The sequence below is a fragment of the Aphelocoma coerulescens genome, chromosome 6, assembly GCF_041296385.1.
Source record: "Aphelocoma coerulescens isolate FSJ_1873_10779 chromosome 6, UR_Acoe_1.0, whole genome shotgun sequence".
NCBI lineage: Eukaryota > Metazoa > Chordata > Aves > Passeriformes > Corvidae > Aphelocoma > Aphelocoma coerulescens.
This window is the reverse complement of record NC_091020.1, coordinates 9,125,060-9,137,294: the sequence shown is the minus strand read 5'-3', so window position 1 is coordinate 9,137,294 and position 12,235 is coordinate 9,125,060. Positions and strand designations below refer to the sequence as shown.

At 40.1% G+C, this 12,235-nt stretch overlaps 1 protein-coding gene across 12 annotated transcripts in view; it reads left to right on the top strand.

The window, feature by feature from the left end:
* GRID1 (glutamate ionotropic receptor delta type subunit 1) overlaps positions 1 to 12,235 on the top strand; it is a 557,084-nt gene that overhangs the window by 261,106 nt on the left and 283,743 nt on the right. For all 12 annotated transcript variants that reach the window (XM_069019125.1, XM_069019126.1, XM_069019132.1 and 9 more), the window contains one exon: positions 584 to 868. In XM_069019125.1, the coding sequence (XP_068875226.1) occupies positions 584 to 868 (285 nt within the window). The remainder of the gene's footprint in view (positions 1 to 583; positions 869 to 12,235) is intronic.

Genomic DNA, 12,235 nt, shown 5'->3' with positions numbered 1-12,235 from the left:
CTTTTTAAGGACAGCTACGGTGTTGCTAATAATTGTTTAGTTATTCATGAGTTGTCTTGGTTCTAAAGAATGTCTTTGTTGTTTCTTCATTGCTCTGAGACACACAGTGAATGTTTTCTTATCAATTTAAAAAGTCCTTCAAAACTCTGCTGTATGAGGCAAATGCTCGGGATGGAAGTTGCTTTTTATTGTCCGAAATCTTCATCCAGTGTACCCAACAAGGATTAAGGGGTTAAAGCAGTGAAGTGAGTTATAAAAAACGGGAATTCAGTTCCTGTGTGCACCAGGAATGACTTGAAGCAAGGGTCATAATCTTCATCCACATCAGCTGCTGTCTCAAGGACAGTAGCTACGTTATCTGTCCTCAACTTTGGCATATCAGGAAAGATTGCAGATATTGTCTCCTACTGTAAAGGTACAGGACCTACCGCTGAAAGGCTTCAGCTGATAGCGTAATATAAATCATTTCAGCCCTATGTTGATGGCAAGGGTAAAACCTGCCTCGTTCCCTCCTTAGCATCTAGGTTGGCCAAAGGAATTGCTGAGCTCGTTCAAACCCTGCTTTACGTCTTGTCTTCCCCAGCCTGCGACCTGATGACCCTGGGGATCTTAGCCTTGGTGACGTCCACGGGCTGCGCGTCGGCCAACGCGCTGCAGTCGCTGACGGACGCCATGCACATCCCGCACCTGTTCGTGCAGCGCAGCACGGGCGGCTCCCCGCGCACGGCCTGCCAGCTCAACCCCAGCCTGGAGGACGAGGAGTACACGCTGGCCGCGCGCCCGCCCGTGCGCCTCAACGACGTCATGCTCAAGCTGGTCACCGAGCTGCGCTGGCAGAAGTTCATCGTCTTCTACGACAGCGATTATGGTAAGGAAAGGACAGCGTTTCAGGCTCTGTTCCGTGAATTTCTTCTTAACCGGGAGGTGGGGAGGGAAATATAAAAGGAAGGGTGGAATATGGCTTGCTGGGTTTTTCACTCGCAAAGGAGAAAGTGTTTCAAGTGGATGCGGGTCTTGGGCTGGAAGGAAAGGTTGCTGTGAAGACTCGTTCTCAGAGAAGGTGCAAAGTTGCTTAGCAACACCTACTGAGACAGACAAAGTTTGAATCATCTCCCACTTTCTCAGTAAAATATTAATCAAGTGTTGACATTGATCGGAGGGGGTCACACAGGTGTGTAAGGAAGTTCAGCATGGTCTCTACCTGTTCCAGAAAATGCATTTCTATCAAAGCTGAGTACTGTTCTCATTAAAAATTAATTTTCACAATAACTATTACTTTTTTTGCGTGCTTCCTCACACTGTTCTGTATCTAGACTAAATTTCACAGTGATCTACTTCCTGGCATTAAGCCAAAAGATAGACCCAGCATTTTCACTAAATCTCATGCATTTCCTTCAGCAAAATTCTTACTTTGGGCTGAAACTTGAGGAAAAGGAGTCTCTGCCCAAGCAAATTTGGTAACTGATGATAGGTGTAAATAATAATAAAACCCCAAATCTCTCACTGTGCTAGGCTCTCAGAGGGAAAGGGCACTGTGTATATTTATTTTATATCCCCCCACCCCCCTGCTCAGCGGATATGAACACTGTTCCATGTGTTTAACTTGTGGTATGTTCAGCACTCTTGTCTTAGGATATAGACTCTGTAATAGGGAAAAATAAATTTTCTATGGTATGTTTTAAAACCCTGCTAACACTTTTGCTTTAAAATGTGATGCATAATCTTTTGATGTGGTGATTTACCATGAACAGAATATAAAAGTAGGAAACTTAAGGTTAAATCACAGTAGGAAAAATAATCTTATGTGTGTCTATGCATATAGTTTAGATTTTATACAGTCTTCCACCATTGCAAAAAAATTTGCATTCTCATATACTATCAGATTTTCAGTGGCGAGTCAGAGAGAAACAGCATCTTTGTTTTTGAAGTTTGGTTAGTCCTGGTTTAAAAATCCCCAAAATCCAACAAAGGAAGAAACAACAATCCTGAGTTTAAAAGAGTTCTGAAAGTTTTGGGTGCGGATTTCTGTTCTCAATTGCTAGATAGTTACTTGCTGTTTCTTTAACAGGACCATTGAAGATGATGAGGATGGTTTTAAGTAAGAAATCAACTGAGACTCTAACCTCCTTTTAATGACATAGAATTGTTTTAAGCATGAGAAGACTTCTATGATGCTTGTAGAGCTAATCTGTAGACTCAAAAGTCTAGTAACCCAGCAAATAAACTGCCCTGTAATTAGTGTCCTATGTCATGCTTGAACAGTGAATGCTTTGAAAGCAGAAGTCACAAGGTATGTGGTAGGTTTTCTTTTGGTGGCCTTGTGGTAGTGATGAGATAGTTGCTGTTTAGCAGGGGATTAGGTGTAAAGAGTCAAAATTATTCTAACAGTTACTTCAAGAATGAAAGAGAAAAAAAATAATCTTATTAGGCTGTCTTAGAAACACCCCAGATGCTCTGTGTGCAAACTGCTATTGCCTGTTTTCCCTGCTAGCCATCCTGCTTACTGAACTATGGTATCCCTTATTCCAGTGATGCATCTGTGTTTCTTTGCCTTCTTTTTTTTTTTTTTTTCTTTTTTTTGCAAAGGCTTAGCATCTCAGTAGCAAATTCTGAAACCCTTAATTCACATACCTCTAAATTCAGTTATGATCAGATTTATCTCTTCCATTTAGCACAGGCTGTATCAGTAAGACAGTAAGGTTATGGAGAATTGCCACAGGCAATTCTGCTTATTCCAGTGGAGAATGTGCTATGTGCTGCAGCTGCCCCTGTGTTGTTTGGTCTCCTTTTCCTCATGGATGCAACATCTATCTTAGGTTAATTCTACTAGAATAACTTTTTTCATAAGAATTGAGTGGGAGGGGATTCCATAAAGAAGCCAACTGAATCTTGCCAGCTCTGGGCAGGGATCGGTGAGTTAGAGGATAAATAACCCAGTTCCCAGGATATTGCATGCTGAGCTCCAAAACAGATGCCTGGCTCCCAGGGCATGGCTCTTTCCTCAGCATGGAGCTCTCACAGAGCCCTGCTCCTGCTTCTCCAGCTGCACCTCCCTGCTAAATGGGCAGGACTTCCCTGATGAGGGAGGTGATTGTGATTACAGAGAGTTTCCAGCACTGGGCTTTAGTGGTTTTCTATAGTAAGTAGTCCTTCTCTACCTGATCTCTGAAAATTGTACCATTCCTTTGAGTAGTGTTTTAATTTATTCATTTTTTTGATCTCTAAAAGCCTTTAGTGTCCTCGTGGAAACTGTCAGATTTTCTGAAGACAAAATAGCATTGCCCAATTTAAAGATATCCCATGTTTATAGCAAGGCTGTGTTAGATTAAAGCTGGAAATTATGTTTTAAAGTTATTACTTGGCCCTTCTCTGACATACATTTTGAATTATAATTTCAGCACTGGACTTGGCTGTTAGAAACAGAATAGTTTCTGAACAGCCTAACAAGCCCGTAATATTCTTGTGGTTACAATAAAATAGGCCTTGTTTTACACTGAAGTGACAGATAAAAATGTGTGCACAACTTCAGTGAAAGGATATGGTCCTTTACAACAAAATGTGTTAAAGTCTACAAGAAATTGAGAGATTCCACTGAAGAGATGTGGAAGTTTTAGTCAAAAGTTGGCTAAGTGGAAGTTGTAGAAGCAGGATGCAAGCTGTGGCATTCCACCCAAATGTGAAACCAGCTCTTAGATTTTGTCACTCATGGTGAATGGGTAATGGCTTGGTTCTGGACTAGTGACCTTTTAAAAACCTCAGACTTGAGAGTTGCAGCACTCAAACTCTCCTCAATGATACTCTGTTCTCCTACTGAGCCGTACCAACAGGGGAAAGGTTGGTTGATAATTATCCATTTAGTTCTCCTGTACTTACATAAGAAAAGATAGGAGTTCATACAGATATTGCATCTTCGTGATTTAACCCTTGTTTTCCCACTTCTCTCATTTGTGGTTTGTGTGTCATTTCAGAAGGTGCACAGAAACTTGCTCCCCATTGGCCACACTGGGAGGTTTCTGTTGCTGACATTGACATTCATTTTTTGGGGAAAAAAATCAAGCTGACCCTAAGTTTGTCCATGGCTCTCAGATGGTGCTCTGTGGAACCAGGTCTACACAGCTGTAAAAGAACTTGCAACAGAATTCAGATCTGTTGGTGTCATCCTAAAAAGCTTCAGCTCTGCTGATGTGTTTTGAATTGTGTTTTCATCTAAAAGAGCATCTTTTGTGTCTCTGCTTATATTGCAACAATGTGTACAGGCCTGTTGGGAAGTTTAATGTTTTATTTTGCTGACCTTCTGGATGCAGAAACATCACCAATCAAATCTTCTGATAGAAGAATTGGTGGTGGGGCAAGTTTCATAAAGAATCTTACCAAGCTGTAAAATGACTGTAAGTTAAAAGCAGTGGGTGCCACCCACCAGAAGATGAGGTTGGGAAATAAAAAGTTGAAACTGTGCTTCTAGGGTGAGCAAATAAACAGATGCGTGGTTAGAGGATGGATTTGAGAAGGGTTTTGGAGGCTGGATGTGAAAATGAAAACAATGAGGAATATTAAGTCATATTTCTGAAGAGAAATGTGAGTAATAGCTATGTTTTCACTAGATTACCTTACTACTGAAAAACACTTTTTATCTCTGTAGTTAGATTAGGTCTCTCTGCCTTCCTTCATACATGTCTGCATATCCATATTACAAAATGTAAGATAAAAAAGGGGTGGTTTTAGTCCACTTTGTCAATGAAAATAGTATTAGACCTGTGAAAAGTAGCTGCAATATTTTATTCTTAGGTTTTGGTGTCAATAAGTGAGTGTTGTCTGCTGAAGAAAAGTGTTGCATAACAGTTTTACAGAAGAAACTTTTTAAGAACATTTGACTTTCCAAACCTGTGTGTAGAGAGCATGATTCCTACAGGGGAAAAACCCCAAAGCCACAATTTATTGCTTTCCAAATTATTTTGATTTATTTTTTTCTTTTAAGATTAGAGGTCTGTTCTTTTTCATTGATGCTGCATTAACTTTGAATGCTACTTGATCAATCTTGCTACATGGATAGAACTTAATTTTCGATATGACTGGTTTTGTGGGAAGTTGTGTTTCCCACAGCAGTTATGGGGCAGTTTTATTTCTGAGTCCTGCCTGTCAAGGGCCTCAGCCCTGATCGTAAATTACAGGAATTGTGCTATTAATAATTTTACAACAAGGTATTGATCCTGGAATGTTCTGTCTTTTGTCAAGATCCCTTTGTGCAGGCTTCTACTTGTGCAGTTATTTAATTTGCAGAGGAATATTGTAATGAAAATTGGGAAATGCAATGGTCCCCATGGAACACTGCAAATCACTTGTGATGTGAAGCACTGGCTGTCACAATAAAAAAGAAGCAATGCAGACCACATCAGCCACTTTCACCTGCTTTAAGTTTTGTTTTATCCGGGTCTGTTTATAACATAAGTTATCTTCTGCTTTCTGTGTCATGATTTCAGCTGTCAGACAATGACTTCTGCATCACTGGGGCTGCCATATTTCCAGTGAGCACACCTTGCTTAATGTAAATAGAGGTAATCTGGCACCTGAGGTGTTGAGCCAACTGCACACGTATTGGCAGGTATTACCACAGGCCTGGTTCCTACGGTATATCACCGTGTCCCACAGCCATAGGGAGGAGGAGGAGAGAAGATCCAGCAGGCAGGAATTGTGCAGCAAGATTGATTTATTTAATTATTTTACAAGCTCTTTTATAGATTTTTTTTCTTCATAGTCTAACTGGACAACGATCAGCCACCCCTTGGGTGATTGGCTAAAATCCTAAAACATCCATTGTCAAAATATTTTTCTACTATACCATAAACAAGACTTTTCAAGGCTGGCTGTTTGGTTGTTTACATAACTCTGCTACCTCTTCTGTGAGAGAGAAAAGTCTCTCACGGACTTAGAAAATAGCAAGAAAATTCTTGCTAGCAGCATTTTTGTATCTATGGGTAGGTGCCCATTCAGCACACCTGACATGACAAGGAAGTGTCTGACTTTTCCTGTGTGTGCTGTGTGATAATGTGTTATTAAAAATACCTGGTTTTTTTTCCAATTGGTTGGTGCATCCCAGCTGGAACTGTTGTGGAGAAGCTTAAACTGAGATTGCTGTTTGAATAGTAAGATACACAGATTTTAAGCAGCGAGCTGCAGAGAAATATAACTTCTTTAGGGTCATCAATCTGCAACAGCAATCACTTAGGGAGGGAATCCTTGGGCATCTCTGCATTGGTGCTGTTGTATGAGATGATAAAGGGGAGGAATAGACTTGGGCTAAGCACCTTTTCACCCAACAAGGAACACAATCCTCAGAGTATTTATTCTGCACAGTTTCTGCACTACCTACCTATTCAGGCATAACTGCATACCAGATGTCTAGTTTCCAGACTAATATAAAACCTACCTGGAAAAAATGGAGCTTTTCCTGTAAAAAGATTGGGTCTTTTAATGTATGATCATCATTGCAGCTGCAGAGAATGCCAGGAAAGAAAGAATTCAGCCAAGTTCTCAAAGTCTAACAGGGAGTTTGTGATACCACGGGATAGAGAAAAAAAATTGACCTTTTGACTTTTACATTGAATTTGATCTGGAAGCTATTGAAGAAATGGCACTGTGTGTTTCCATACTTATCCTTGAATCACTTTTCTGACTGTAGCAGCACTTAAAGTAATTGGTCTACCTAAATTAAGCATGGATTTTTGTCATTTCTTATAGTATTTCTTTTTATTTAGTAGTGCAGCACAGTATATAACACCAAATGTAATTAAAGAAAGTAAATTTCACTTCAAATTATTATTTTACATTACTTTTAGTGCTTTGATTTTTAAGGTATGTGAGTGTGCTAATAGCAGCAGTAAGATTTCCCCCTCTCTAACCCCCTGATAATTCCTAGCATGGTATGGGAGCATGGACAGAGGTTGTTTCCCATAAAAGCTATTAAATGCTTCCAGGACAATGCCTGGTGTGATATACAAATGATCTTGCAGTTATGGTAGAGCCTTTATTCTCAATGTGTACTATCACGGCTTACCTGTAAGTTCAGTGGTAGCAAAAACCAGTCAGATTTCTGGACCAAGAGTTTGGACAGTTTCAGGCATCTGGTCTTGCTCATAAATTCAAGGCAAGTTCAGGAAATAATTCTGACCTTTCAAATAGTTTGAAAAATGTTTTGCAAAGAGGTGATGCAAGTTCTTTTGAAAAATTCAAAATCCCCTGGACTGACACTTTCAGAACAGAAGGTTTGCGCTCTGGATTCAAAATAGATGTTTTTAAAATCACTTGGTATCTTAAAAGATTTCAGAAGTCTCTATCTGGGTGGATGCTCATGAAAAATAGAAATGAAAGGCTTTATTAGATGCAGTTTTCCACCAGTTTTTCGGCTCAGTTATCTGGTAAAAAGTGGTTATTATTCTAGTCCTAAAAGCCCTCATTATTCATTCTTAACTGTCTCTTTTTCAACTCATTGTTTCATTTTAGTGACCAGTCTTCAGGCTCAACTTTGCAGAAACTAGTGGCTATTGGTGATTCTGTTTTTCCCCCCTTTATATTCTGAAACAGAGTAATGCAGCACACGCTGTCTAAAGAAAGGGCAGAGTTCAGCAGCCTTGAACCAGAGGGTGCAAATTAATTCATTTTGGGCAGAGAGGTCTTTGAAAATTGTAGATGTCATCTGCAGAAGGTCCTAAGTTCTTGACTTTCTTTTCTTGACCAATGTAGTTTGAATCTCTTGATTTTTGACCCATGGCACGAAGCTAAGCAGTTTGTTCAGGTGTGTGAAAAGGATGAGGAGAAATGTCAGGGTGATTTGGTGTACTTGAGCAGGGAGTCTGAGGAATGAATTCCAAAAGGGAGTCTCTTTAGTTCATGTTTGCTGGGGACTGAATGTTTATACATCCATTCAGAAATTGTTTGATAAAAGCATAGCTGGAAACTGAACAGAAAGAAGTAGAAGTTTGTCCTGGAGGATATATGCAGGGCTTCAGGCAGTGACATCATTCTGAGAAAATATATTCAGATATCTCAATTTGCAATGAGCTTTGAATAAGTTCCCAGTCCCTCTTGGCTTTCGTGAAAGCAGTAGGATAGGGGAGAGGATTCATCTATGTGTATACATAAATATGCAAACACACACGTATATATAAATAGATTTAGATATAGAAATATAGATAAATAGAGAAATATTTATGTATGAATTTCAAGAAAAATAGTAAAGGAGAGTGTGTATTTATATATATGCATGTGTATACACTTGTGTGTAAATGTGTTCCTGAGTCCATATACAGAACCAAGGAAACCTGTTTTCTCTGCTCCTTTGTGCCTTTGCCCAGTCCCTCATAATCTTTCTGATGCCACTATGGGCAGGACTCCTTTGGGTTCTTTCCTGTTTGGAGATTGTTTCTTGTTTGTTTTACCCAGTTTAGAGTTGACGTGGCTTCCCGCCACTGTTCCGTTTTCCTTACTGAGACAGAAATCCCATTCCTTCTCCTTCTCACATTTCTTGCCTTAAGATCCTGTGTTTTATTTATTTATTTTTCTTATGGCTAAACCTTTTTGTGGGTTTGCTGGCTTTCTTCAGCACCCTGTCCAGATTGTTTTTAATGTCTAGCTAGCTGTCCACAGCCACACAAATTTCTCCTCCCAGCCAGAGAAGTGCAAATGGGGCAGAGTTTTGCTCTTTATTCAATTGTGCTGTGTGGGCCTTTTACGCCTTTTGCATTTACCTTCTGATGTATTTAACGTTTGGATCTGGTGCCCTGGGAGTTTTTTCAATCATTTTAGAAGATAATGCATCATTAGACTGTAAAAATTAAATAAAAAGCAGAGGAAAAAATGCTTCAAAGTTTGGATTTTTCAGAGTTAGAGCCCATTACCAATGTAATCTGAATGTCTGAGTGCTATTGGAGAGTGATTTAATATTCATCATCTTATTATAGCATTTGTTTAAGTGGAAATAATGCATTCTTTTTTGTGTACGAATTGAGTAAATAGGATTAGTCTCACTACTGGGGAACATTGAGTCCTACAGAGATCCTTTTTAATACTGGATATTTTGTTTTAGTGTCTCTTGGTTTAGTAACCAAGATTCAAATAGACTCTCTCTTACAAAGCCGTACGGGAGAATCACAGAAGGCTTCAAGAAACAGACAAAAATTGAGCTGGGACATCCCTTGCAATAATTTCATTGATTATTCTCTGTGATGGGAGAGCACTAAATGGAAACAGCCATTGTAACACTATTTGGAGACAATAGTTGAGTTCATCAATTTGGAATGTCTTATGGGGTCAGGAACTATTGACAGTCCCTGCTTCATTGGAAAAGATCCTTAAGATCATAAAGTCCAAATATTAACCATGTCCCTCCCTAAGTGCCATGTCTACATGTCTTTTAAATATCTCCAGGCATGGTGAGTCCACTTACTCCACTGCTTCCCTAGGCAACCTGGTCCAGGGCTTGATGACCGTTTCAGTGAAGAGATTTTTCCCAATATCCAGCCTAAACCTCCCCTCATGCAACTTGAGGCCATTTCCCCTTGTCCTATTACTTGTTACCTCGTAGAAGAGATGGACCCCCCACCTGGCTACAGCCTACTTTCAGGTATTTGTAGGAAGAGAGAAGTCTCCCCTGAGCCTCCTTTTCTCCAGGCTAAACACTCGTGGCTCTCTCAGATGCTTCTCACAGGACTTATGCTCCAGACTCTTCACGAGCTTTGCTGTCCTGTAAGCACTGCACGATGTCACTCAAAGTTACTTGCTCCATGGCCTTCCCTGGCACCTTCCCAGCACCCTACCTCATCCATCAGCAAGAATCAAACCTTTGGGTGGATAAGTCTTCAGCTGTGGCATAGCAGATGAGGAAGGGAATTCTGGATTCTGGTGCACTGGTGTGTGTTACAGCTGGCTTGAATTTCATTTGCAAAGTCAGAGTGATTTCCTCTGTTCTGCTTCTGGCCGCCGTTTGTTTATATCAACAGCAAAGTATCTTCCTAGCAAAGCATCCATAGGGAGTCAGGAAAATAAAGAAACGGTGCCATGGAAGAATGGTTGTTATGTTTGTACCAAAAGACCAAGCAATATCCAGTGCCTCAAGTAAAAAAAGCCTTCCTTGCATCACGGGCCATTACCCAGTGATCTCACGTGTCCTAATGCAGCTCCTCAGTAATTCTGAAAGTCATTTTGTTTTGGCCCACTTGTATTAATATATGACATTGCCATTAACAGGAATTAAGACATATCTCATCTTCCAAAAGCCTTATAAAACGTCAAGGGAACTTTCTTAACAAAGGAATAATCCATTAACTAGAACCAACATTTCTCTGTAATCACCTTTATCCTTCAAATGACAGAATCTTTACAGGAAGGCACTGTCATTTGTTTTTGTCATAGAAATAATAATCCCTCCTGCTGTGGAAGAATAATTAAAGGTCAAATTTTGGCATTGTATTCATGAGTCAGCACAGCCTGAGCACCAACACCTAACTGGACACCCCACCAGGCTCTCGTGGTGCAATAGGAATCTTGGCTGAAGGAACAGCAGTGTGTTTTAATCTTCCATGAAGATTTTCCCTCTTGCTCTGCATTGAGCATGCTTTTTTATGATTTCTTTATATATGGCAGCATATATGAGTGCATCAAATTATTTAGAAGTAGTCTGGACCCCCCAAAGTGCACTCTCGCAATTTAGCAAGGAGCATTTGGTGACACACTGCTGCATAAAGTAGTATCTGTGGGAGTCTTTGTGGTGCTGTATATCTTTTATTCTCTCCCATCTTGTGCAGCCACATAAGTTTGGACAATATGTAATTAAGTGAAACAATATATTACGGTACTAAAATAGGAACAACAAGGGCAGCCTTGCAATGGGAAGAGTGGGAGGCAAGGAAAGATGAACATTTCAAGTGCTGGATTATTGGCCAATTAATGGGGTTGACTGAGTACTGATGACAGGTGTATTTAAGTCTTCTTTCTTACAAATCCTACTTAAATCATTGGAAAGAAAGATAATTCCAAATTATGGTAGAAGATCCTGCAGCCCCAGAGACAAGTGAGTTTGGCAAGTTCAGGAACCCTCAGTAACCACATACTAGCTTCAGGGAGATGTGACATTGGCATAATGGCAGTGATGACACCAGGGGTTGGAAGTGCTTTTGGGGGGAATCTCAGACCATCCTCTTCGGATTCCTATTTAGCCAGTTCTCTTTGGATCTGGTTTAGACAGAAAATTAACAAATTAGGAGTAAGAGAAATCTTGAATGTTTTTTGGTTATACCAGAGAGCAGTAAGTCATGTAGGATCTCTTTAGACAGATGCATCAGAAAGGTGTTGGATGGCTCATAACATGCTGAGCTTGAAGAAAAACAACCAACCACTTAGGAAAGTGGCAAGAGGGAAACCTACAAAGTTAGCAGCGAGATTTGTCTGCTTCCCTTTAGGGCTTAGCTGTAGTAAAGATGATACAAGGGCTTTATTTCACTAACTCAGCAACTCCACTGCACTTTATTTAAAAAAAATGAACAGTGTAAAAATTAGCTACAAGCTTCACTTTTGGGGCAAGAAGAGAAAGAACTTTTTTTTAAGACTGAGCTCTGTTTTCTTGTTTAAGTTAAAGAATCTGGACTTAGCCAGTTTAGATGCTAAAGATGAAAAATTTATTACTTTCTTTTTCTCAAATTATGCAAGAGCTGGTGTACCACTAACTTGAAAAATGAGTGAAAAGTCTCCTTGAAATCCAGATACAAATGAGTAATCACAGGAAGTGAATTGCAGAATTTATAGCAGCCTGTCTAAAATAATCAGACTCCTGAATTTCAGTCCTGCTGCAGGAAGGTCTGTGTGACGTGAGGAAACACCTACATGAGGCAGAGCCTGGTACCATCCATGCCAGGAGGGTGCATGAGGCAGTTTGTGCTCCTGTCCTGTAAAACACATCCACGTACTAAGTGCTCTATCTCCAGGCTGAATAGAGGGACTGCAAAGGCTAACTATAACCTCAAACTGAAACACACCAAACTTTGCAGAATGGGTTGTCCACATGGATGCAAAGACTGAATTGTTCAGTCTGTGTTGAATTTTACTTGGTGCGAAAAGTACAGCATCTGTTATTACACTCTGTGTGTGAGGTCATCTGTCAGCCTGCCTGTGTTCTGAATCATGCTGATCTTGACCAGCTGTAAATCAATCTATTATGGCAGAGGCTTTAAGCCTTTTCTATATGTTT